General features: G+C 37.7%; 1 protein-coding gene and 1 long non-coding RNA gene across 4 annotated transcripts; one reads left to right on the top strand and one right to left on the bottom strand.

The window, feature by feature from the left end:
* Nucleotides 1-1,265: 1,265 nt before the first annotated feature.
* LOC125806044 (uncharacterized) lies at nucleotides 1,266-25,558 on the bottom strand. 3 transcript variants are annotated; one of them, XM_049485520.1, is made up of 14 exons: nucleotides 25,251-25,555; nucleotides 23,735-23,962; nucleotides 20,906-21,072; nucleotides 20,303-20,350; nucleotides 19,891-19,938; nucleotides 19,565-19,723; nucleotides 18,674-18,742; nucleotides 18,186-18,233; nucleotides 17,191-17,244; nucleotides 13,089-13,186; nucleotides 12,437-12,478; nucleotides 11,037-11,095; nucleotides 4,415-4,542; nucleotides 1,266-3,088 (listed from the first exon to the last, which is right to left on the bottom strand). In XM_049485520.1, the coding sequence occupies exons 1-14, from the start codon at nucleotides 25,360-25,362 to the stop codon at nucleotides 2,900-2,902; spliced, it is 1,449 nt and encodes a 482-aa protein (XP_049341477.1). In that variant the 5' UTR covers nucleotides 25,363-25,555; the 3' UTR covers nucleotides 1,266-2,899. The 3 variants fall into 3 exon arrangements, with proteins under 3 accessions (XP_049341477.1, XP_049341478.1, XP_049341479.1); XM_049485521.1 differs by having other exon boundaries at nucleotides 24,194-25,344; XM_049485522.1 differs by lacking the exon at nucleotides 23,735-23,962 and having other exon boundaries at nucleotides 25,251-25,558.
* Nucleotides 5,252-9,858, top strand: LOC125806046 (uncharacterized). Its single transcript, XR_007441360.1, has 2 exons — nucleotides 5,252-6,781; nucleotides 9,300-9,858. It is a non-coding gene; the product is annotated as an uncharacterized LOC125806046 (long non-coding RNA).
* Nucleotides 25,559-27,257: the final 1,699 nt, after the last annotated feature.

Consider the following 27,257-nt stretch of genomic DNA (forward strand, 5'->3'; position numbering starts at 1 on the left):
ATTGCTACAGGGAACTTTCTGAGTTCCTCGGAACAAGGAAGTTCCTCTGTGCGGGCGGTAACAATAGCAGGTGGAGTGTGTGTGAAAGTATCTATCTATTAGTCATACACATGTGAGAACAAATCAAGGAAATGCTTGAGGCTATTAGAAATAGCTCACACAAGGTAATGTGAACTCTAGGTAGAGCTAAAGAAGGTAAAGGAATTACCTTTAAACATAACTTCTATATGTCTTATAAGGAAAAATGTTAGAACATTTATTATTATTTATTACTTAAAATGTCTACAATAAGAATCAGGAGCAGCACACCAGGTGCAGACGACTAGACCACGCTTAGGGAGAATATTGGAGGAGTTGATCTCATTTAAAACTTAAAAAAAACGAATTAGTTTGGTTCAATCCTGATTGCTGAATTGAGTTGATGCAGATGGCCAGACCCAAAGGGTTACCGAGACCTTTAGAAAGAAGGCTGCTTATACATATTGATCTGAATATGTGCTTAAAAAGATCTTAAACAATTATACATCAGCCAGGATAATTATTTACAACTGGATAACATTTGAAACAATTGGTAAATTGGAAGATGGTTATAGGAAATATATAATTAAGCTTATTTCAGCCAAAATAAAATTATACTCGCCATTAGGGCACAGCTTTTTCCTTTTCTTTGTTCATTACATTTTGTCATTTATGTTTAAAAGTAATTTTCTTCAGTCATATAAGTTAAGTTTCTCAATACTGTTCAATTAAAGCTTAAATAGTCATATTCTTAAATACTTCTATTACTCCTGTATACGATTTGTTATCATTTCTCATTAAAGGGTTTTGAGTGCAGAATGATGATGGGAAAACTTGACGTGAAAACATGAAAGGGTCTTTCTGAATGCATTGTATGTCTGTGTTGCAGTCAGGCCTGTGTTTTAGACACTGTTACAGTCAGTATTGTGGCCTGTTACAACAAATAGAGAAGTTGCAGCATGTAGACTTGTTCTACTTTGGCTGAAATGTTCTCATGTTGCTCAGTTTGTTTATTCTAAATGTGGTTAATAGTCCTGAAATACTCAGCATTGGTTAGCAAAAAAAAAGGAATGAGTTAGACCGTGTGATCTGACGAAAGATTTGTTAGCACATAGGATATTTCAATAATTATGCAGTCTTGAAGTCAAATGATCTTGTCAGGTTGCCTCAAGAGTAATGTGAATGTGCTGGCGTGTGGAGGCTCTGAAGTGGGGTTCGCCACAAAGAGTGAGACAAATGCTGCCAGGTAAATTCCAAATCTGTGATTTTATTTGTGATTCCATAGTTGTAACAAATTAACAACAAAAAATAGAAAATAAATGTACAAAAAGAGAATAAAGAAATAAAAAGCTACTTAGATTACCTAGCCAAAACAGAATGAACAACTAAAAAACCAACCACCCTACAAAAGAAAGCCACTTTTAAATTTGTAGCCCCGTCCCTAATTAAGAAGGACTGGACCATTGCCACAAACATGGTTGAAGTAAAAAAAACACATATAATCACATACACACTTTCTTACAGACTGTCCTGCAGCAAACATATATACAGACATGTCTCATCATTGTCATAAAGCACGAGAAGGTAAACATACTTAATTATTGAATGAACGACATTATTATTTCCTTCCCCACAGGTTGAACAGGAAATGGGCCCTTTGGCTACTACAAGAGAAGGAGCCGGCTGGCCTGCCTGTCCCCAAGGAAACCTTTAAGGAACAGGTACAAGTACAACATCTTATACTTTTAAAACATACACAGTTAGTTCCTACAATGTCTCTGGCACAATCATGTGATGAGTCTGACCTACTGACATCATCACAAGTAAAAACTATAGGTTTCCCCCATCTGTGGAGCTCTCCATCTGCTACTGTTATTAATTAATGCAACATTATATATACTTAATGACAGTATTTTGATATAGTCAAAACCATTTAGTGCACAGTTGATAATCAGTAATATGGAAAAGAGTTAAACATATAACAAACAGGAATAAAGATGCAATATTTTGTTGGCAGTGAAAACACATAATACAGTCATGCATAATATATACATTTAAAAAACACTTAAAACTGGAGTATTTGGGTGAAGTGTAAAAAGTGTCTAAAGTGCAAAAGCATGACATTCAGTAAAGGAATTCTAAGCAGATATGGTGTTATATGGTGATATAGTAAATAGAGGGCAGATCAACTAATGCTCTGTGTCACTGCATTAAAGTTTTTTTATTGTAATGCCACAGGAGTGTGTAAATTGATTGTAAAGTAGGAAAGCCCACACCTGCATAAGCTGTGAGATGTAATCTCGTGAGGTTCGTTAAATACTGGACAGCATGCTCAAGCGACAAGAATAACAACAAGTTTAACAATTCTGCACAGTGAATTCACCATAGAAGGCATTACCATCCACAGTGGACAGTGCAGTGGGTGGCAATGATTGTGACCGGTGGTTTCTGTCTAGAATTGTTTGTGTGAACAGAGAAGGAACTCTGACACAAACCACATCCACATTTAATGCAGAAGCCTCCACCCACATATTCCAGAGGTCAGCGCAGTTCTTAAGCTTGGCAAAAGTCATTGGACATGATACTAATTCCTGTCCCATTATATTTGGCATGTCAATGTGTTTTGGAGGTGCAATCCTTGCATTACTAAAGGTACTGTCGTAACCATACTTTGATGTTTGTAGCTAAAAGCTCTTGTGTGCAAACAAAAATCCTGCAGTTCACAAATAAGCAGAACACACTCTTAACAGAGTTATAATAATTTTATAGTATTGCAGTTTGCCCACTAATCAAAAATAAAAACTTAAATACAAAGTTAAAACAGATTTGTGTTTAACCATCCCTATCACTAGCAATGCTGCCAACACTAGGAGGGTGAAGGTTAGCATATGCTTGCTTCCACATATAAGAAGCGAGTAACAATAATGATCCACTCAGAGCCCCAATCTTGTGAACATTTGACACAGGGCCGGCACAAACATACCCCTATTATGAGAGCTAATGTAAATGCCACATTCAACAGGGTTGAGATGCTAAAGCTAACTGGCCAGCAAGATTCCGGTGAAGCCACCTAAAAGCAAAAAAACAAACAGAAAACAGACATTCATTGCAGGGCTAAAAATCAGATTTAGGAATGATCTGTTCACTATCCAAAATCTCAGAAATTCTTTGATTAGTTTTGCCAACTTTTTTTAGGGGAAAGTGGCTAAATCCTGCTTTAAAAGTTGTTAGATGACGCATTACAGTTTGCAGTTGTATTTACATGCCTCCTACTATCACAGCACTAACTTTTAAAATTTACATTCCACCCTAAATGTAGCAGCAGCAGATAAATTTTAGCACTAGTACATTCCCTCATACTGCAGCATCATTAATGGTTAAACAGAAACTCATATAAAATGACAACATATGTCTTAAAAGGTTTAAGGTATCCTTAAATATGTGCGGCCTCCAGCTCTCTCTGCAGTTTATAAAGACCATGCTGACCCACTTTTCCCATCCACAGTCTCATTCAAGGCCGCTTTTCTAATTTCTTTTGTTTTCATTCAGAGCCAATGGTGGCACAAATGAGGACATTTTTTCATTTGCCATAAAAATCAGGAAAACTCTATTCGCTGATACTGTAAACTTTGTGTACCCCACAGGATAACCCAAACTATGGTTAAATTTATAAAAAAAAGACAAGGCCCTGTATCCTGTTTGTCCACGTGACCTGTGCCCCTGTATTCTGTCTCAGTAATTTTCCATCACCTGTGTTAATTTGTAGCTCCGCCTCCTATCCCCAGGTGTTTCCACTTCCCTTGTGTGTTATATAGCCTTCCTTTGTCACTTGTTCTTCGTCGGTCTTTGCACCTTCCCATGTTGTTTTGTCTCTCTGCGTTTCCTCGTTTATATTCCACGTTTCCTTGTATTTCATAGCCCTAGTTCCTTGTTCTGTGTTTTTGTCTCAACTTGTTTATCCTTGTTATTTTCTAGTTTCCTGTGTGTTTCCTTATATGTATATCCCTGCCCTGTTTTGTTTATCTAGTTATAGTTATTAGTTTCCTTCATTTGCCTACTTGTTAGTTTATTCTGTCGTGTTTTAGTTTCTCATTTACTAGCCTCCCTGTTTGTTTATTATTATTATTATCTCTTGTTTGTTTCGTTTATGTTCTCTTGTTTCACTGGTTTGTTTTCTTGTTCTTTGTTTGTTTGTTTCTTTGTTATTTATTTATAAATTATTGTTTCTTACGCCCTAACCTGCACTTGCGTCTGCCTCCTCGTCTCCCTGCCTGGGTCACCCTGACATTAATATTAAATGAAAAAATGAAACAAAAGCCAGTACTTTTGCTTGTGTAATTTACGTCACCAAATGCATAAAGATCTTCTAGTTTAATGAAAAGACAGTTCAGCTTACCTTCTTAATCATGTTAATCATGTGGCACAAGAAGAACAGCACGTCGCATAAGAGATAAACAGCCATCACGATGATTAGCCAAAGGCAAATGTACTTACAGAATGTAAGTACAACAAATATTGCAGCAGCTATGGAGACACAAAAGTGGACAAGGTACAAAAATGTACACAGTTAATAAGAGTTATCATGAAATTTACTTAAATTGCTAAACATTTTTAAACATCTAGTCTGGAATGTGTGATCATGGTTAGCAGCTAAATAGCTGCTTTTGGCTTTAACTATCACATAGGCAGGGTATCTCAGGGCTATATTCTGTCTGTTGTTCTAGATGAGTACCTTAAAAAAGAGTTAGTGAACTTAATCCCCATTGTTTTAATAATTAACTCTCATTAAATCTCTATATTCTTCTCTAAACTTTCGTTTTACCTCCAATGTTCCAAACATTTAAACATTTAATTATCCCTGTACTAATATCACACATTAAAAATTTTCCTATAAATCTTTTTTTTTTTTTTTTTACCTTACTCTGCTATATTGTATGAAGGTGGGGTTCTGAATAAAATTATTTACAGTTTTGACTGGAACAGCCCGCTTGCATTACATGGAGTAGCTAAGTTGTTAATCATTTAATTACTGATCAAGTGGTGTCTTATATATTGTGCTGTTACGTGCATTAACAGACACTCCAAAAATAATTCTTTGCAGGTTTTTTCATCTGAAGTCTGTTGTAGGCGAAAAATGGTTTGTTAGCCAGCCAACTAATGTTAGGGTAGTTAGACTGCATGTTTTATTCTGGTATGGACTAAGACCAAATACCTTTTCTATGTTTAATCGGTAACACTTTATTTTAAGGAACACAAATTAGGCGCTTATTAATGTCTTATTATTTGCTTAACAAAGCCAAAATTAGACATTTATAAATGATTTATTCACTACTTATTTGGCTTCATTCTGTGTAAGTGTTATTGGTGCTTAATTAGTGGTCTGTTATGTAGAAATGATTAATAATGGCTGTATTAGTTCTTAATTAGTTCAGAATAAACGGCTTGTACTCTTGGGAATAATTTGATATATCTTAATAATTCTATATATTTAGGAATAATTTAGAATATTTGGGAATAATTTGATATATTTGGAACAATTTAGTATATTTAGGAATTATTTGGTATATTTGTTTACTTTCTGGTGCTATGTAACTAATATCCTTTTGAAACATAATAAATGGCAATATATTGGAAAATATAGTGCAATATATTAAATAATAAGTTTTCATATATGGAAAAAAGGACATCTATTGTTTAATATATGACAATTTATGCATGGACCATTTATGTCTATATATTGGTAAATATAAAAACATACCACAATAAAGACAAAATCTCTAAAGTGCTAAACTGCAATATTTTTTTTAGACCAAATGCTTTTTTTGTATTTATTAGTGTCTTTCTTAGTTAAGCATTTCACAAAAGAGACAAAAGCGTACCATGGTTTAAAATACATCCTGAATGTGCCAATAAAGGTCCACAGTTACAAACCCAATAAACAAAATACATTTACATTTATATCATCTACAATTACTTAAATAAAGCTGTCATATTCATGTTTGCATATTAAAAATTTTAATGTAACAAAGATTGACAACAAGTTATTACATTTTTTTTTGCCCAAATGCTACATACATTACACAGACCTAGCCCAAAATCTTATATTTAGGTGTATTACACTTATACAGTCTATTAATTTTACTTTGTGATTTATCATTAATTTTGTGTATAAGGGCATATGAATATTATTATATTACATTATATTTGATTTTTATTATATTGCTAATAATGTATTACATTTTTAAAATCATTTTAAATAATTGCAAGAAAAAAAAGCATTAGCTATGGTCAGTGTGAGTGAATCACCACATACAACAGTTCCTGTAAATGTGCTGTGTCTCAGTTGTAACCTGCTGAAAATACCCTCCCTCTCCTTAAATCATAATTGTTACATTTTCAGTTTGAAGATTGAGCAAAAATGTACCCGTGGTTTTCAGACAAGCCAAATTTGGCAGGATAATGGCGAACCTGGCAACTCTGGGGAAAAGCGTTCTGTGATTGGACTGCAAGAGCAGAAGATTTAGACAAACAAGTATCAGCAGTTACAGCGCGATAGGGCGGGACTATGCTTTGGATGATGTTCGGAGAAAAGACGCTAAAATTGGCTCTCAGTTTGAATGAACTGAATGAATATACAGGTTATGGTTTGCCCTCGTTTCTTGGACAGAGGGACCAATGCAGTGAGCACTGTGTCAACCAGCTGGATAACTGACTCTGACCCAACAGAAACCTCCCCGCAGTCCTTATAAAGTTATCTGGCAAGGTGAGTCCTTAATTTAAACAGTAGCTCATCATAACACAGTTTAAAGAATCCACATGCTGATAGTTTTTTTAAGCAGTTTAAAAAATATAGTGAGGTGTACATTCTTGCTAAACTGCTTAGTCAACACAATTTAAATTATGAGTTATAACTAGCTACCTTAGCTATAGTTTAACTAGCTAACCTAGCTTTAAGTTAACTAGCTACTTTATCTTTAGTTTAACTAGCCAACCTAGCTACCAGCTAACCTAGCTTTAAGTTAACTAGTTACCTTTGCTTTAATGTAACTAGCCAGCCTAGCTTTAATGTAACTAGCTAGCTTAGCTTTATTTTAACTAACCAGCCTAGCTTTAATTTAACTAACGTTAGCTAGCTTAGCTTTATTTTAACTAGCCAGCCTAGCTTTAATTTAACTAGCTAGCTTAGCTTTATTTTAACTAGCCAGCCTAGCTTTAATGTAACTAGCTAGCTTAGCTTTATTTAACTAACCAGCCTAGCTTTAATGTAACTAGCTAGCTTGGCTTTATTTTAACTAGCTAGTCTAGCTTTAATGTAACAAGCTATCTTGGCTTTATTTTAACTAGCCAGCCTAGCTTTAATGTAACTAGCTAGCTTAGCTTTATTTAACTAACCAGCCTAGCTTTAATGTAACTAGCTATCTTAGCTTTATTTTAACTAACCAGCCTAGCTTTAATTTAACCAGCTAGCTTAGCTTTATTTTAACTAGCCAGACTAGTTTTAATGTAACTAGCTAGCTTAGCCTTATTTTAACTAACCAGCCTATCTTTAATTTATCTAGCTAACCTAGCTTTAATTTAATAAGCTAAGCAAGCTTTAATTAAACTAGCTAACCAATCTTTAATTTAACTAGCTAACCTAACTTTAATTTAACTAGCTAACCTAGCTTTAAGTTAACTAGCTACCTTTGCTTTAATTTAACTAGCCAGCCTAGCTTTAATGTAACTAGCTAGCTTAGCTTTATTTTAACTAGCCAGCCTAGCTTTAATGTAACTAGCTAGCTTAGCTTTATTTTAACTAACCAGCCTAGCTTTAATTTAAGTAGCTAGCTTAGCTTTATTTTAACTAACCAGCCTAGCTTTAATTTAAGTAGCTAGCTTAGCTTTATTTTAACTAGCCAGCCTAGCTGTAATGTAACTAGCTAGCTTGGCTTTATTTTAACTAGCTAGTCTAGCTTTAATGTAACAAGCTATCTTAGCTTTATTTTAACTAACCAGCCTAGCTTTAATGTAACTAGCTAGCTTGGCTTTATTTTAACTAACCAGCCTAGCTTTAACTTAACTAGCTAGCTTAGCTTTATTTTAACTAACCAGCCTAATTTTAATTAAACTAGCTAGCTTAGCTTTATTTTAACTAGCTAAACTAACTTTAACTTAACTAGCTAACCAATCTTTAATGTAACTAGCTAACCTAGCTTTAATTTAACTATCTAGTCTAGCTTTAATTTAACTATCTAGTCTAGCTTTAATTTAACTAACTAACCTAACTTTAAGTTAACTAGCTACCTTTGCTTTAATTGAACTAGATAACCTAGCTTTAAGTTATAATTTATAGCTAGCTAACCTAGCATTCATTTTTAAGTTATAATTAGCTAACCTATCTTTAATTTATGTTATAACTAGTTAACCTATCTTTAATTTTGGATTTATTACTAGCTAACCTAGCTTTAATTTATAAGTTATAACTAGCTAACTTAGCTTTAAGTTAACTAGTTAGCTAGCTAAATTAGCTTTGATATATGTTTTAATTAGCTAATCTATTGTCAGGATTTGACCCAGGCAGAGAGACGAGGAGGCGGACGTAAGTGCAGGTATGGCGATAAATTTATTAAATAAGTAAATAAACAAATAAACAAAGAACAGCGAAACAAACCAAAACAAACTAGGGAGACTAGAGAACAAGAAACTAAACAGAGCTAAGAACAAAAACAGGGAATAACTAAAGCTAGACAAACAAAACAGAACTGTACAAAACAAGAATTATACAAGAAGATAAACAAAGAACAAGGGACTCGGGCTAAGGCTATGGAAACTCTGAGAACAGAGAAACGCAGAGGGACAGACAACGGGGGACAGTGCAAAGACCGACAGAGGACAAGTAACAGAGGAAGTCTTTTTAACATAACAGGAAACACACTGGGAGTGGAAACACCTGGGGAAGGGGTGGAGCTACAAATGAGACATGAGGTAATGGAAAATCACAGGCAGAACACAGGGGCACGGGTCACGTGGGACAACACAGGCACGAGGACAGACAGGAAACAGGGCCAGGCGTGACATCTATATCCCATGAAATAGCTATGCTAATTTATTTTGTATTAAGGATTTAGCTGTACATTATTAAACTATCACAGTTTACCTTTAAATTATGCTTGTTAGCGGTGGGTTCCAAATACTGAAACTTGTTTTTATCTAAGAGTATTCGGACCCACTTGTAACTAAGTAGCATTGTGTTGCTGGTGGTCATTGTTTGTTTATTTCTCATTTTCTTCCTTTGTTATAAGGTGAAACTGGGGAAGGAAGGCACCATCACTGTCTCAGCCCGTTGTTGGAAGACTGCAAAAGCACAAGCTACAGCCAGTGGGACGGCAGGAGTGCTACTGATGGAACTCTTTAATGTTGATGTTTTTCTGAACCTTTATCTGTTTTTGTATTATACATATAGTAGTATATGGTAGTATATATTCTTGAATTTATAGTGAAGTGTATTGTTAAATATATAATAAAATAAATTGTGATGTGTGGTAATAGATGATATGTGTATTATTGATAGTAATATATTAAAATATATTCTTGAATACATAGTGAAGTGTATTGTTCAAAATATAAAGTACAATATATAGTACACTGTAAAATATGTGGTAATAAATGGTACATAATAATTGATAAGTCATGTTCATATGTTGCCATTGCTGTTACAGTTACCATTTTAGCTATATTGGTATCTGCACATTCGACCAGTCAGTCAGTCAATCTACATTTTAAATTTAACAGTTGAGAGTCTTAAACCAATAGAAAATAAAACTGCTTGAATTCAAAAGAGAATAAATGTGCTAAAATGTGTTTTCTGTTGTTTCATTAGGACAACTGCATTTTTGACATTCAACTTATGTAAATGGGAAGTCAAACACACAGTTCTTTTTAGTGTCTAATTAGTGATGAACAGAACCTCACTTTAGAATATGGTACACTTCTGGGTGTATAAGTGACTTATTAAGCACTTATTAGCTAAATTGTGATGGAGATTGACTTATTAAATGTTTATTTTGCGCTTTTTAGTGTGTAATTAGTGATGAACAGAACCTTACTTTACAATATGGTACACTTCTTGGTCTATTAGTGACTTATTAAACCCTTATTAAGTACATCGTGAGGGGGATTGATTGATAAAATATTTATTCAGTTCTTTTTAGTGTCTAATTAGAGATGAACAAAACCTCACTTTAGAATATGGTACACTTCTTGCTCTATTAGTGACTAATTAAACCCTTATTAAGTACATCGTGAGGGGGATTGGTTGATGAAATATTTAGTCAGTTCTTTTTAGGGTGTAATTAGTGATGAACAGAACCTCACTTTAGAATATGGTAAACTTCTTGGTCTATTAGTGACTTATTAAACCCTGATTAACTCAGTAAACTCCAGCACAGCTATAACCGTACCAAACTCACATAGATCAGATTGCGACCAATTATACACTAATAACGTGTATGATTTGGCTAATAGTTAATGCTTAATAACCTGCTTAACTGGGTGCTAACATAACTGTTTATAGTGCACTATAAGAACTAATACAGCCATTATTAATCATTTCCACATAACAGACCCCTAATTAAGCACCAATAACCCGTACACAGAATAAAGACTAATAAGTAGTGAATAAATCATTTATAAATGTCTAATTAAGGCTTTATTAAGCAAATAATAAGACATTAATAAGTGCCTAATTTGTGTTCCTTAAAATAAAGTGTTACCGTTTAATCTACTAAATAAACAGGCAAGTCTTTTTCTGTCTTTAAACTGCAAACTTTTTAGGCTTGATTTTTGTAGATTGGAAGGTAACCGACCCATGGTATCCATGCTTATACATAGTCATCAGACACAACCTAACTAATTCTGTATATTGCTTCTTTAATAGAATATAAGATTTCAACAGAATGCTTTTACACCTGTTCAGGTGCAGGCTTTGTACTTTGCACCAGTCTCACATTTTACAAAAAACAAATGAACGTTAATCTTACCTGTCAAACCAAGATGTACAAAGGCAATCACTCCAAAGCTAAAACAGCAGTGTCTCCTTCTGAAAAGTAAAAAAAAAGTACAATCACAGAATAAAAAGGTTTGATTAAAATACCATATATACTTTAAAAAATTCATATTGTTGCAACCGTAATACCAATGAAAAAAAATACAGGCTTATACACCCTATTTCCCCAGATATCAATAATGACAGTATGGCCAAAACTGTTATCTATTTAAGTTAGTGTGAATGTACTTAATTATCAAAATTTGTTTGTTTTTTAAAAGGGATTAATTGTATTACTTTGCTATTAAGGTATACTTATATTATTTACATAATATGATTCAAAAATTACAATTATAATGATTATCATAATAATTCCAACTAGAATATATTGTCCATTAAAAAACAGATATCGTGAGAGGCCTGTTCTATGTCTTGAAAGTAAAATGCAGCATGTTCGTGGTTTAATATTAAACTTTTTTAATCTTTAAACTAGTGCACATGTTCGCATTGCGATGACAAACGCAAAAACAATTATATTGTGAAGCTCATATTAACAGGGTAAAAGATCAGGACAGATAAAACTGAGGGATGAGCTTCAAACCAACACAGTCCAGCACACACATACAGCAAGTTCCTTGCCAATAACAATGGCTTCTAGTGAAGCCATTACACTTTAAAGCTTGAAGGTGCAACTGGTATTTTCAATATCATCGAAGAAAGTTCGGCCAGTGAACAGCGCTTCACGCTGCAGCACACAGAACATTCTGATATGTCTAATGCTGTAAAATACTTCCTTTTTTGCCAGAATGTGATGATGTTAACAATGATGTAGCAATAACACATAGAAAGTACACTGAAAGGTTGGACAAAGTTTTACTTCTGATTGTTGTATATTGTAAAGATGCCCTGTTTCCTGTCTGTTCTCATGTTTCTCTGTGTATGTTCCCCATGTGACCTGTGCTCCTCTGTGTTTCTTCCCCAGTTATTTTCCATTCACCTGGGTGTAATTTGTAGCTCTGCCCCCTAGCCCCAGGTGTTTCTACTTCCTGTGTGTGTTCCTGTCTATTTATAGCCCTGTGTTTCAGTCTGTATTCGTCTGTCTTTGCACCTTCCTTCTGTTGTTTTGTCGTTCTGTGTTTATTCTCGTTTATCGCCATAGCTCTTTGCTCCTTGTTTTCTCTTTGTTTATTTCTTGTTTTTCCCAGTTTATTTTCCTTGTTTATATCTTGTTTATTCCTTTGTTTTTCTTGCCCTGTTTGTATTGTTCTTGTTTTAGTTCCTCTTTTATTAGCCTCCCTGTTTGTTTATTAGTATCTTTAGTTTGTTTTGGTTTATTTCTTTGTTCCTTGTTTCTTTGTTTATTTGTTATTTATTTAATAAATTTATACTTCTTACCTGCTATTATGTCTGTCTCCACGTCTCCCTGCCTGGCCAACCCTGACATTTAAACCCATTTTGAATAAGGTTTCAGGGTTGTTGATTAAACAGAGGTGTATACTGGCTACAGAACAAGTTATATATATATTTCTCTTATTTATTTATCTATTTTTAAAGTATGTGTGCATGTAGCTAAATTGCCTTTAGCAGACAAAACAGCTTTTTTTAAAGCAAAAATGAAGCAAATAGGAAACATGTACAATCAGTAAATACCTATGGCAGAACAGCATACAATCTGAATGCCTAAATCACTTAAATAACAAACAGCAGTGTGAGTCTAGCGGGCAAAACTATTTTTGATGATTACAATATTATCCAAGATATTATTCCACACCTGCATTGTGTATGTCAGAATACTATAAACAGGTAATTTTATGTTTGTAATAGTGGTGTCAATCGATTAAAAAAATAATAACAACAATATTCTGTGAATAACTGCAATTAATCGCACTTGTTTTAAAGAATTGTCCCATTTATTAGGGGCAGGATTTTAACCACTACCCATTGTTATTCTGTTCTGAGGGGAATGGTGACGCTCAGAAACAGCTGCCATATCATATAATCTAAGCTAGTACTGACATGGTGAGAAGGTTACACAGGCAATACTTACAGCTCATGGGTTTGTCCAATGAACAGCAATATAATGTTTAAAATGCTTTGAACCAGGCAAAAAGACATTGCCAACCCTGTCAGAACTTGGGCTGCGACCTACAGATATGCATGCACACACACACACACACACACACACAGTAATAGAGAAACAATAGAAAGAACTAAATTCCCCACGTCAATCATTACTGTTTGTAATAATGGAACTTTATCATATCCAATGCAGAATAATGAGGTACTGATGAGTGCAAATATTAAAATTATGTCAGTACTTAATATATGTCACTAAAAATAAATTAATATTTTAGCATTTGTCAGATTTTTTTTATTAAACTTATTAAAAATTTGTGTTTTTAGTCATGCCACTCAAATGCTAGCTTTTAAAGACTCATTGGATGTACTGAGACGGGCTGTGACAAGAGGAAGCAGATTAAAAACTCATTCTGCATCTAGTCACTACACTGTGATTGTTTTTAATAGACAAACAATCGCAACCTGCAGTAGGAAAGAGGGAGATATAATTGTTCAAAATAGTATAGGCAGCTAGTAAAAATACTATAGAAATACTATAACTAGAAAAGAGACTACAAAATATTGTATTATTATTATTTTTTTTTTTTTACAAAATATTGCCTCTCCGGGAACCATCACCTTATTGTGGTGGAGAGGTTTGTGGCCCCCATGAACCTGGGAGCTGTGTTGCCGGGGGACATGTGCTCCTGGTAGGGTCACCAATAGCAAAGTGGTTTCAGGTGAGGGGCCAGACAAAGTATGGTTCATAAAAAAGACCCATGAAAAACGGAGCTAGGCTCAGATGGGGGGCCCGTCAGAGAGCGCCTGGTGGCTCTCTGACGGGCCCCGGAAATTCATCCAAAAGTATCATGTGGACCCACCACTCATGTGAAAGACCCAATGGGGTTGGGTGCACTGCTACAAGAATGGTGGTGAAGGCTTGGGGCCTCAACAACCTGGAACTGGGCGACAGAAGTTAACTCTAGTAACATGGAACGTCCCCTCACTGTGGGGGAAGGAGCCGGAAGTTGTGGAGCACTATCAGTTGGAGCTCCAGGAAAAGGAACCCGTAGTTCTACTGGGGTATTTCAATGCACACATGGGCAATGATAGAGATACCTGGAGTGGTGTGAATGGGAGGAATGCCCCCCTCAATCTGAACCCGAGAGATTTTCTGTTGTTGGACTTCTGTGCTAGTCATGGCTTGTCCATAATGAACATCATGTTCGAACATAAGGAGGCTCATAAGTGTACATGGTACCAGAGCAGCCGAGGTTGAAAGTCAATGATCGATTTTGTAATTGTATCATCTGATCTGAGGCCATATGTTTTGGACACTCGGGTAAAGAGAGGAGCAGAGCTGTCAACTGATCTCCGTCTCTGGTGGTGAGTTGGGTCAGGTGGCAGGGGAAACCCATGGATAGACCTGGCAAGCCCAAACGAGTAGTGCGGGTAAACTGGGAATTTCTGGGGAGCCCTCTGTCCGAGAGACCTTTAATTTTCACCTCCGAAGGAGCTTCTCAAACATCCCTGTGGAGACTGGGGACATCAAATCAGAATGGTCCATGTTCAAAGCCTCCATTGCTGAAGCTGCAGCTGTGAGCTGTAGTCTTATGGTCTTGGGTGCCTCAAGGGGCGGTAACCCTCGAACACCGTGGTGGACACCGGTCGTCAGGGAAGTCCGGTTGAAGAAGGAGGCCTTTTGGGACATGCTGTCCCAGGGTACTCCGGAGGCAGTTGTGGGGTACTGGTAGGCCCGAAGGGTGGCATCTGTAGCGGTGGCAGAGGAAAAACTGTGAGTGTGGGAGGAGTTCGGTGAAGCTATGGAGGAGGACTTTCAAGTGGCACCAAGGTGCTTGTGCAAAACTATCCGGCACCTCAGAAGGGGGAAGTGGGGAACCATCCAGGCAGTATATAGCAAGGGTGGGACACTACTGGATCGATGAGATACTTCCAGAAATGCTGAAAGATGTTGAGGGGCTGTTGTGGTTGACATGCCTCTTTAACATTGCGTGGAGGTCGGAGACAGTGCCAAAGGAGTGGCAGATTGGGGTGGTGGTCCCTCTCTTTAAGAAAGGGGACCAGAGGGTGTGTGCCAATTACAGGGGCATCACGCTGCTCAGCCTCCCCGGGAAAGTCTACTCCAAGGTGTTGGAAAGGAGGGTTCGGCCGATTGTTGAACCTCTGATTGAAGAGGAACAATGCAGATTCCGTCCTGGTCGTGGAACAACGGACCAGTTCTTTACTCTGGCAGAGATCTTGGAGGGGGCCTGGGAGTACAACTATCCAGTCCACCTGTGTTTTGTGGATTTGGAGAAGGCGTATGACCGGGTTCCCAGGGATGTCCTGTGGGAGGTGCTGAGGGAATATGGGGTAAGGGGGTCACTGCTTAGGGCCATCCGATCCCTGTATGCCCAAAGTGAGAGTTGTGTACGGGTTCTCGGCAGTAAGTCTGACCTGTTTCCGGTGGGTGTAGGCCTCCGTCAGGGCTGCGCCTTGTCCCCAATCCTGTTTGTGATTTTCATGGACAGGATATCAAGGCGTAGTCGGGGGAGGGAGTGTCTGCAGTTTGGTGGCCAAAGGATTGCATCGCTGCTTTTTGTGGATGATGTGGTCCTGATGGCGTCATCATCCTGCTACCTGCAGCTCTCTGGATCAGATCGCAGCTGAGTGTGCAGCGGCAGGGATGAGAATAAGCACCTCTAAATCAGAGGCCATGGTTCTCAGAAGGACTGTCTACTCCAGGTGAGGGGTAAGTGTTTGCCCCAAGTGAAGGAGTTTAAGTATTTCGGGGTCTTGTTCACGAGTGAGGGAAGGATGGAGCGCGAGATTGACCAGAGAATCGTCTTAGCAGGGACAGTATTGCGTTCGCTTTACCGCACTGTTGTGACAAAAAGAGCTAAGCAAAAATGCAAAGCTCTCAGTCTACTGGTCTATCTTCGTTCCTACTCTCACCTATGGTCATGAACGATGGGTCATGACCGAAAGAACGAGGTCATGAATGCAAGCAGTCGAAATGAGTTTCCGGGCTGGGGTCATTCGAGGGACTCAGAGTAGAACCGCTGCTTCTTTGCATTGAAAGGAGCCAGTTGGTGGTTCGGGCATCTGATGAGGATGCCATCAGGGCACCTCACTAAGGAGGTGTTCCTGACACGTCCAGCTGGTCGGAGACCACAGGGCAAACCTAGGACCAGGTGGAGAGATTATATCTACACTCTGGCATGGGAACGCCAAGGGATCCCCCGGTCAGAGTTGGAAGATGTTGCCCGGGACAGGGAAGTTTGGAGCAAGAACTGCTACCCCCGTGACCCAACTTCGGATAAGCAGTGGACGATGGATGGATGTTAAAAGAGTCCATTTTAAAAGGGGTGGTAATAGGCTGAAATAAGCTGCAATATTTTGATACAGTGAAAAGGTTAAAGCTCTATTTTTTTTATTTGTTACTATTCTATTTTTCTACTGAAGAGTATTTTATTTAAGTTTGAGCACTTTTGTTCATACATTTTATGTTTGTTTTCTAAAATTGTGTTTTATTCAATATAATATTGTATTTTTATATATTTTATAATTGCATTTGAACCATAAAATGCAAACTTGAGATTCTAAATATTTAAGAAATATACATCTATAAAGCCAATTATATTTCACCCTAAAAGGTGTGTCTGGTTTCATTCATTTCTCTTTTCTATACTTTAATAAGCAAGTTGTTTTTTTCATTTGTGTTTAAAATCTGAACACTAAACAACAAACCCTAGCCTCACCTACATCTACAGATATAGAGACATATCACTAGATAGTGGGCACGAGCGCTACATATATTTTAGGAGTATAAAGCACAATATGAAGCACAATGTGATAATGTGTCTGTTTTTTTTTTTTTAAAGCAGTGAGATTTTCTATACCAGCATCATATTGAATATGCTAGCTTCTGGGGTTTTTGTCCAAATTTGTTCTGATTTATATACCAATTTTTCCCTCTGTAATACTTTTGTCTTAGAGGGAAGTGTAAAATATTAAAAAAACAATACAAGTACAAATACAATAAATGTACAAATTTACACATGTAACAAATGTAATGCCAGCTGTTTTACCGTGGAGTTGTCCAATGCAGATGCAGATGAAATTATCTCCAACAGCTGTGAATTCTACAATAGAGATGGTCAAAGCATAATTTACAAAAAGCAGACCTTTGCATGCATTCAATTTAAAATCTACAAACAGAAGCATGAAAAGATACAATAAGACTGCTCACTAGAGATATATTTTATAGAGTGGCCTGCCAAAAGTCATGGGACAGGGTTTTGTGTCCCTTGAAATGCTGAAGCCAATGCTGTACTGTTCTGTGGGATGTGTGTCGGGCCAAAATGGATGTTGATGTGATTTCTGCAGAGCTGTTGACTGTTTGCACAAAAAAAAATCTAGCTAGATGCTGCTGGTCACAGTCATTACCACAGACTGTGTTGTCCAAAGTGGGTGGTAATGCCTTCTATTAGGCCTCGCTCCAACTGCTGTCCAGTGTTAAACCCCACTCACAAGATGGCAGGTAACACTTCTTGAACAATTTATATACTGCTATACCATGACTTTTATATATAGTAGGGTTAAATTTAAAATAAATTACGTATATATACATATATATTACATATATATATATTATATATATATATATTTTTTTTTTCTTTAAAGCAAGTTGGGTATTTTCATTTGTGTTTAAAATCTGAACACTAACTCTAAACAACAAACCCTAGCCTCACTCACTATAGATATAGAGACATATCACTAGATATTGACACAAGCACTACATATATTTTAGGAGTATAAAGCACAATATGAAGCACAATGTGATAATGTGTCAATTTTTTTTACAGCAGTGAGATTTCCTATACCAGAATCATATTGAATATGCTAGCTTCTGGTGTTTTTTTTGTCCAAATTTGTTCTGATTTATATACCATTTTTTTCCTCTGTAATACTTTTGTCCTAGAGGGAAGTGTAAAATATTAAAAAAACACTACAAAATACAAATACAATACAATAAATGTACAAATTTACACATGTAACACATGTGCAATGGCAGCTGTTTTACCGTGGAGTTGTCCAATGCAGGTGAAAAAATCCTCAACGGCTTCGTATTCTACAGTAGGGGTGGTAAAGGCATAATTTACTGCATGCCGCTAAAAAGATTTTATTACATGCTACGTTTAAACATACACTGGCAAGAAAGCAGGTTGCAGACCACAGTGCAAAAAGCAGACCTTTGCATACATTCAATTTAAAATCTACAAACAGAAGCATGAAAAGATACAATAAGACTGCTCACTAGAGATATATTTTATAGAGTGGCCTGCCAAAAGTCATGGTACAGGGTTTTGTGTCCCTTGAAATGCTGACGCTAATGCTGTACTGTTGATGCTGCTGGTCTCAGTCATTACCACAGACCACAGACACAGTGTTTTTTTTGTCCAAATTTGTTCTGATTTATATACCAATTTTTCCCTCTGTAACTCTTTTGTCCTCGAGGGAAGTATAAAATATTAAAAAACAATACAAAGTACAAATGTTTTTTTTTTTTACCTGTTTTGCGTATACCAATATGAGGACGAAAGCCACAAATGAACACAGCAAAGAAAGAATGGAGAACACCTGTAAAAAATATTGACAGTAAAAACATTTACTGTGCTTACTCATGTATTTTTATATATCATTTTTATTTTAAAAGGGTCAATGTTTGACTGAATGTATGTGGATCATTGTAGAATTGCCGGGACACTTTAAATCTCTGAGATAAACCATTTGTTTTCCCCTAAAAACATTCTTAATTAATTGGGTTTTCAATAATAATATTACTCACATTCGGCATTGCACTATTAATTATACTTGATACACTTTAGGCACAATTTTTGCACAAAATATTAACAAAATAACTAAACTGACTCCTGACATTCAACCTTAATTATTATTGCTTACTCTATTAACTGCCATAGAATCTAACACATACAATATGTAATTTCAGTAACTCAAAAAGTATGTCTTATGTCCCAATGTTGTGGTCAACTACGTTAACTCTGATTTAAAACTTTTAAAATATTCAAACACTCCTAATAAAAGCAGCAAGCATATATAAAGCAGAGAGATATGTCAAATGTCTTCTAGTGTAAAATGCTAAGAATACAACAACAGTATGTTAATTATTGGTCAAATCTGTTATTTCGATGTTTCGTTTAGAATCTAGTTTAAAGTTATAGAATGAAGTTAAGACATAAGGTAAGGAAAACTGTCAATTCAGTCACTGTCAGCACTGTTACAGGTTAATTGGCCTAAATGGTTTAAACATATTAACAGTAACAGAGCTGACTGATGCATCAAATTTTTCCAAACTTAAAATGAACCCAGAATTCTAGAATGTAGAATAATTTCCTACTACTAAAGCTATGTGCACAAGCATGAGAGTTTCAGGCAACTTACCATTAAGATCAGGCACTCTTTCGTTTCAGGTTTCCCCAGTAAATTTAAGGCCTCCATAATGAAGAAACAGTCTACCAATAGCAGAGCTAAAACTGCATTAATGGCTGACTGCACAGGCATAGATTCAGCAGATTCAGACACCTGCATATACACATACAGCTACACACAGACACACACACAGACACACACACACACACACACACACACTGTTTTTGTGGAGCACAGATTATTGATTTCTGGATTGCAATTCTATTCGAAAGGAAGATAAAGGTTACAATACATATAAATTTACACATGTAACACATGTGCAATGCCAGCTGTTTTACCGTGGAGTTGACTGATGCAGATGAAATATCACTCATCAGCCTCGAATCCTACAGTAGGGGTGGTCAAAACATAATTTACTTTAGCATGCCGCTAAAAAGTTTTTTAATACATGCTAGATTTAAACATACACTAGCAAGAAAGCAGGTTGCATATCACAGCGCAAAAAGCAGACCTTTGCATGCATTCAAATTAAAAGCTACAATCAAAAGTGTGAAAAGATACAATAAGACTGCTCACTAGAAATATATTTTACATTTAAATTAGTTATGATTTATATAACAATTTTTCCCTCCGTAATACTTTTGTCCTAGAGGGAAGTGTAAAATATTAAAAAACAATACAAAGTGCAAATGCAATACAATAAATATAATAAATGTACAAATTTACATATGTAACATATGTATGTTTTACCGTGGAGTTGTCTGATGCAGATGAAATAGTACCTAACGGTATGTAATTCTACAGGAGAGATGGTCAAAGCATGATTTACTGCATGTCGCTAAAAAGATTTTATTACATGTTACATTTAAACATACACTGGCAAGAAAGCAGGTTGCAGATCACAGTACAAAAACAGACCTTTGCATGCATTCAATTTAAAAGCTACAATCAAAAGAGTGAAAAGATACAATAAGACTGCTCACTAGAGATATATTTTATAGAGTGGCCTGCCAAAAGTCATGGGACAGGGTTTTGTGTCCCTTGATAATGCTGAAGCTAATGCTTGACTGGTCTGTGGGATGTGTGTGGGGCCAAAATGAACAATGATGTGATTTCTGCAGAGCTGTTGACCGTTTGCACAGAAAATTCTAGCTTGATGCTGCTGGTGACAGTCTTTACCACAGACTGTGCTGCCTTCTATTTGGCCTCGCTCCAACAGCTGTCCAGTGTTAAACCCCACTCACAAGATAACAGGCAACACTTCTCAAACAATTTACATACTGCTATCCCATGACTTTTGTATATATTAGGCTTACATTTAAATTAAATTAAAATATAGCAATGTTTTCTTACCCGGCACGGGGGGGGTGGGGGGGTGGTTGTGGTTGGGGTTGGGGTTGGGGTTGTGGTTGGGGTTGGGGTTGTGGTTGGGGTCGGGGTTGTGGTTGTGGTTGGGGTTGTGGTTGGGGTTGTGGATGTGGTTGGGGTTGATGGTGTATGTGTAGTTGTTGGGGTTGTCACTGTAAGAAAATAAACAAAAAAACAAAATAGTAAAGAAATCATCCTAGAATAAGACATACAGGTAAATAGGACAGATGAATAACATATCAACACTATTTATTCCATTACAATGTTGAGGGGTGGTATAAGGGTTTGGTCTATTTACTTTTTAGAAAGGTTACTTTAGCAGATTCAGTAATTATCAATTTTTTTTGTCATTCCCATTTGGAGAATAAACACCCCCCCCCCAACCCAAACACTAAAAAGAGCTTACACAATGAATCTTTGTTGATATACCATACAAACATATATATATATATATTTTTAAATATAAAGAAACAATCTATTTATTTAAAAAAAATAAGCAGGTTGAATCTGTGCATTAGGTGTTTAGGCAAGTAGTTTGTCCAATTAAGTTTAATTTTTCTTTTTTTATTTGCTTGTTTACTATACCTTCTTAAACATACAACCCAAAATTAGACTAAAGTTGGCATAGTAGGGAAAATGCTTTATACAGTATATATAATTTGACTTTTATTTCACTGAAAACAGTATGAATCTAATGTATTTCCTGTTTTATCTGCTTAACTTCATTTAATTTATTAATGCACATCAATACCTGCATTTTAAAACTACAACACAAAATATTTGTAAAAAAAAAAGTTTTTTACATTTATTTTTAGAAGTTTAAAGAATTTAGGGTTAGAACGTTGGAAAGAATCATCCAGGCTGTTATCAGCAACAAGTTCAAAAAGCAGAGTTTGTCATGGTATGAGGTTGTGTTAGTACACTTTTGTGATGCAGGATTGATACAGAAAGGTTCACTGATCTCTTAGGGCAAAACATGCTGCCTTCAAGATAATATTATTGTCAAGGAATCCATGCATTTTTAAACCCTTTGAACCCTGAGCTGTTTCAGGTCTTATAACACAGTAATTAAATCAGACAGACACATGCCATGAGCTCTTTTACTCCAGAAGCCATATGGCTGATCAAAAATGTAATCATTTAAAATGTAAAAGGAATTGTTATATTTTCCTGGAACTGATCATGTTTTGGTCAAAATTTTACCAAGCGCCTGTTTTTTTTTTTCTTCTTATTTTTAAATGTATAGACTTTAAATATATTCAGACCTAAGTTGTCTTTTCAAAAATGGTTATACTAGAGTGTATACGAGATGAAAGCATAAGAATATTGATGATAGTTCATTACATGGCTCATTACCTTGACAAAATACATAGAAAGCATCAGGCAGAGTTATTTTTCTTGATAATCACACCTCTAGGATACATGTAGATACTAAAAACCTGACACTCAGAGCAGCCTATGCATTTCAGTATTTTGATCAGGACACACAAAGAAAACCAAAATGTAAACTTTTTAGTCTAAATAAATAAAAATGTTTAGTGCAAAATAACTACTTAGTAAAATGTGCAAGTAAAATAAAAACGATATAAAGTAGTGTCACACCTAGCTTTAGGTTGAGTGCAGGTAGTGTTACACTTTTTCTGTGGACACTTTTGAGTAATTTACTTATATTATTTGGTTTGAAACATCATGTAAATATGTTTTAAGGTCAATAATATTGGTTGGGAAAGGAGATCTCACGTTTTTAGGTGTTTTTCTCAATGGATTTCTTGTAGATGCTTTACCGCATCACTTTTTTTAGAAAGAGTTCCGCCCTTTCTAACCATATATGGATTATGTTGATGTGTGAAGGGGGTTCGGACACAAGGTGCGATTTTGGATGGAAAATCCCTCCGTAGGGTTCTAGGGGTTAAACACACAACATACCAGCTGAATCATGATAATGGGATCTCCTCTAAAACGTTAGTTTTGGGGTCACAGATTGTATCATTTTTTCCATACTTAGGTAGACCAGTCACCTGTTGTGCTGATATCGCTGTTTGCTGGAATGATGGACTAAGAGACATCAGTGTCAGTAGTGTTGACTAGTGGTTGACTAGAATAAGAAGTATGCTGAGATATAGGTGGCAAGGAAATGGGGGACAGTGCTAGATGTTATAGTAGTAGTGTCCTGTGTTGTCGACCCTTTTGTAGGATCAGATGTAGATGTTGTGGCTTCAGTATTATTAGTGCTGGCTGGCAGTTCATTAAAATATGAAGTGTGCTGAGATATAGTTGGCAAGATAATGGTGGGTGTAGAGAAAAGAGTGCTAGATGTTTTAGTATTATGCGGTGTTGCTGTATCTGTCTCAAGATTGGATGTTGTGGTTTCAGTAACAAAAGTCCTGTCTAGTGGTTTGGTAGAATAAGAAGTATGCTGAGATGTAGGTAGTGAGGTAATGGTGGATGTAGAAAAAACAGTGGTAGATGATATAGTGGAGTCCTGTGTTGTCGATCCTTTTGTAGGATCAGATATAGATGTTGAGGCTTCAGTAACAGTAGTGCTGTCCTGTGGTTCGCTAGAATATGAAGTATGCTGAGATGTAGGTAGTGAGGTAATGGTGGATGTAGAAAAAACAGGGCTAGATATTATAGTAGTGTCCTGTGTTGTAAACCATTGTGTATGATTATATGTAAATGTTAAGGTTTCAGTATCAGTATTGCTGTCCTGTGGTTCAGTAGAATATGAAGTATACTGAGATGTAGGTAGCGACATAACGGTGGATGTAGAGAAAACATTGGTAGATGGTATAGTAGTGTACGCTGTTGTTTTACCTGTTGCAGGGCCAGATGTTTGTGTTGTTGTTAGTATTGTTGTTGTGGTTGCAGTACCAGTAGTGCTGGTCCATGTAGTAGGTGATGTAGAGAAACCTGTGGTAGATGTCATAGTGCTCTGTGTTGTTGCAGTACTTGTAGAATAAGATGTAGATTCTGTTGTGGCTGTAGTAACAATAGTGCTGTCTGTTGGTTTGGTAGAATATGAAGTATCCCGAGATGTAGACGCTGAGGTAATGGTGGATGAAGAGAAAACAATAGTAGTTAAGTAAAGTAGTGTCTTGTGTTGTTGGATCTGTGGTGAGATCAAATGTTGTGGTTTTAGTAGCAGTAGCGCTGTCTGGTTGTTTGGTAGGAAATTAAGTACACTGAGATGTAGGTGCCAAGGTAATGGTGGGTGTAGATATTATAGTAGTGTCTACTGTTATTGTACCTGTTGTAAGAGCCGAGTAAGAGTACCTGTTGTGGCTTGAGTAACAGTAGTGTGGTCTGTTGGTTTGGTAGAATAAGAAGTAGAAACGGTCGTGGTGGGTGAAGGAGTAGGAATAATTGCTGTTCTTTTCCAAGAAGAAAGGAGATCTCACGTTTTTAGGTGTTTTTCTCAATGGGTTTCTTGTAGATGCTTTACCGCATCACTATTTTTAGAAAGAGTTCCGCCCTTTCTAACCATATATGGATTATGTTGATGTGTGAAGGGGGTTCCTGAGTAATTAAGCTGAGGACACAAGGTGCGATTTTGGATGGAAAATCCCTCCGTAGGGTTCTAGGGGTTAAACACACAACATACCAGCTGAATCATGATAATGGGATCTCCTCTAAAACGTTAGTTTTGGGGTCACAGATTGTATCATTTTTTCCATACTAAGGTAGACCAGTCACCTGTTGTGCTGATAACGCTGTTTGCTGGAATGATGGACTAAGAGACATCAGTAACAGTAGTGCTGACTAGTGGTTGACTAGAATAAGAAGTACGCTGAGATATAGGTGGCAAGGAAATGGGGGACAGTGCTAGATGTTATAGTAGTAGTGTCCTGTGTTGTCGACCCTTTTGTAGGATCAGATGTAGATGTTGTGGCTTCAGTATTATTAGTGCTGGCTGGCAGTTCATTAAAATATGAAGTGTGCTGAGATATAGTTGGCAAGATAATGGTGGGTGTAGAGAAAAGAGTGCTAGATGTTTTAGTATTATGCGGTGTTGCTGTATCTGTCTCAAGATTGGATGTTGTGGTTTCAGTAACAAAAGTCCTGACTAGTGGTTTGGTAGAATAAGAAGTATGCTGAGATGTAGGTAGTGAGGTAATGGTGGATGTAGAAAAAACAGGGCTAGATATTATAGTAGTGTCCTGTGTTGTAAACCATTGTGTATGATTATATGTAAATGTTAAGGTTTCAGTATCAGTATTGCTGTCCTGTGGTTCAGTAGAATATGAAGTATGCTGAGATGTAGGTAGCGACATAACGGTGGATGTAGAGAAAACATTGGTAGATGGTATAGTAGTGTACGCTGTAGTTGTACCTGTTGCAGGGCCAGATGTTTGTGTTGTTGTTAGTATTGTTGTTGTGGTTGCAGTACCAGTAGTGCTGGTCCATGTAGTAGGTGATGTAGAGAAACCTGTGGTAGATGTCATAGTGCTCTGTGTTGTTGCAGTACTTGTAGAATAAGATGTGTAATGGGTTGGGGAGCAGTAGCTCTCCAGCCCAGAAGGTTGTAGGAACCAAGTGCAGAGCAGCAGATCTCAAAGCAGGTAAACCCAAGAAAAAGGGGAAAATAATAATAATAATAATAATAATAATAATAATAATAATAATAATTAATATATAATCGTGAATATATATATTAATATTATATAATAAGATTTTATATATATATATATATATATATATATATATATATATATATATATATATATATATATACAATTATTATTATTATTAAACCCCGCTCCACGCGGGGATCGAACTCAGGCTGTCGCGGTCGCAGCCCAGTGCTCTAACCGCTGCACCAGCGAGCGGATTGGGATGTGGCCGCTTTAATCGCCTTTTAAAGAGCCTCCGCCGAAAGGGGCGAAGCCACGAAAACGGGCGGAGAGTAAAAACGGGTGGAAAACAAAAACCTCACGCCCAGCGTGAGTGAAAGAGAAGGGGAGAATGTAAACAAGACTCGCCGTGGAAGCTAACGGCTACCTCTTATGGAGCGAGGTAAAAACAAAAGAGCTTCCAGACTAAACAAAGAAGTGAATTGGGGTGCTTTTGGATTAAACGCTGCTCCACCAGAGAGAAGAGGAACAGCGAGGGGAGAGAAAAGGTGAGCACACCGCGTGCCTCGCAGCGGCTACCACACACACACACAAACACAGACACACAGACCCGAGAGAAAGGGGGGTTAGCCGCGGAGCACACCGCTCAACACGACTACACCACACTCGAGATTATAGAGGGACAGAGGAAGCTACTTATGCGGGAGGAGTATGCCAGCGGTGCTGGATCATACTCTCTCCAAAGGGATAGCAGGAAGAGAAGGGGAAAAAGAGCAGAGGCTCGGTCTAGAAACCGGCATAGATTCGCTCCCACGAGCTTCAAAGATCCAGCGCCGAGTGGCTGGTTGGCGCTGCTTATAAGCTGTTGAAAGCAGGTGTTGATAATTAGCCAACTAACCCTCGGCGCTGGCCTGGCGCGCCCTCCGATGCCCTGGAGGACGCCTCGATCGGGCACCAGCCCTTACAGGACCCCCCCCCCCGAGGGGCGGCACCCGACGGCCCTAAACCCGCCGCACGGTCTCGCCGAAAAGCCCTAACCAGTTCCGGGTCCAGGATGTGTCTAGCGGGCACCCAGGACCACTCCTCCGGACCGTACCCCTCCCAGTCCACCAGGTACTGGAGGCCCCCGCGTACCCTTCGGGAGTCCAGGAGCTGACGGACGGTGTAGGCGGGGGCACCACCAATGGTGCGGGGACCCGGGGGAGCGGCCGGACCCGAAGAACAGAGGTAGGGCCTAAGGCGGGACACGTGGAAGGTCGGGTGGACTCTTCTAAGGGCGGGTGGCAGGGCGAGCCGGTATGATACCGGATTGATCCGGCGAAGAACTTTGAATGGCCCCACGTACCGCGGGGCCAGTTTACGTGGGGTACCCCGCAACGGGAGGTCCTTGGCCGATAGCCAGACCTGTTGGCCAACCCTATATGAGGGGGCGGGCCGCCGCCTCCTGTCTGCATGGCGTTTCTGGGTCACCCTGGCAGACAAGAGGGCAGCCCGCGCCTTCCTCCAGGCTCTGTGGCAACGTCTGACCGTCTGGTCGGCCGAGGACACCCCCGTAATAGTCTCCTGTCCGGGGAAAGCAGGCGGAGCATACCCAAACTGGCACTCAAAAGGCGACATTCCCAAAGATGAGTGCCAGAGTGTGTTGTGGGCATACTCCGCCCACTTCAGTTGGTTGGACCAGGTAGAGGGGGCAGAGGAAGCCAGACAGCGGAGGGTCCTTTCCAGATCCTGGTTGACCCTCTCTGTCTGACCGTTGGACTGGGGGT

The sequence above is a fragment of the Astyanax mexicanus genome, chromosome 12 (genome assembly GCF_023375975.1).
Source record: "Astyanax mexicanus isolate ESR-SI-001 chromosome 12, AstMex3_surface, whole genome shotgun sequence".
Classification (NCBI taxonomy): domain Eukaryota; kingdom Metazoa; phylum Chordata; class Actinopteri; order Characiformes; family Acestrorhamphidae; genus Astyanax; species Astyanax mexicanus.

What these genes read in the sequence shown, in the direction of transcription:
- LOC125806044 (XM_049485520.1), bottom strand. Translation starts at nt 25,362, where the DNA reads ATGACATCTACCACAGGTTTCTCTACATCACCTACTACATGGACCAGC. An exon ending in CTGCATTGGACAACTCCACG is followed by an intron (nt 13,187 to 17,190) that starts GTAAAACAGCTG and finishes GCATATCTGTAG; the next exon opens with GTCGCAGCCCAAGTTCTGAC. An exon ending in TGTACATCTTGGTTTGACAG is followed by an intron (nt 4,543 to 11,036) that starts GTAAGATTAACG and finishes GTGTCTCCATAG; the next exon opens with CTGCTGCAATATTTGTTGTA.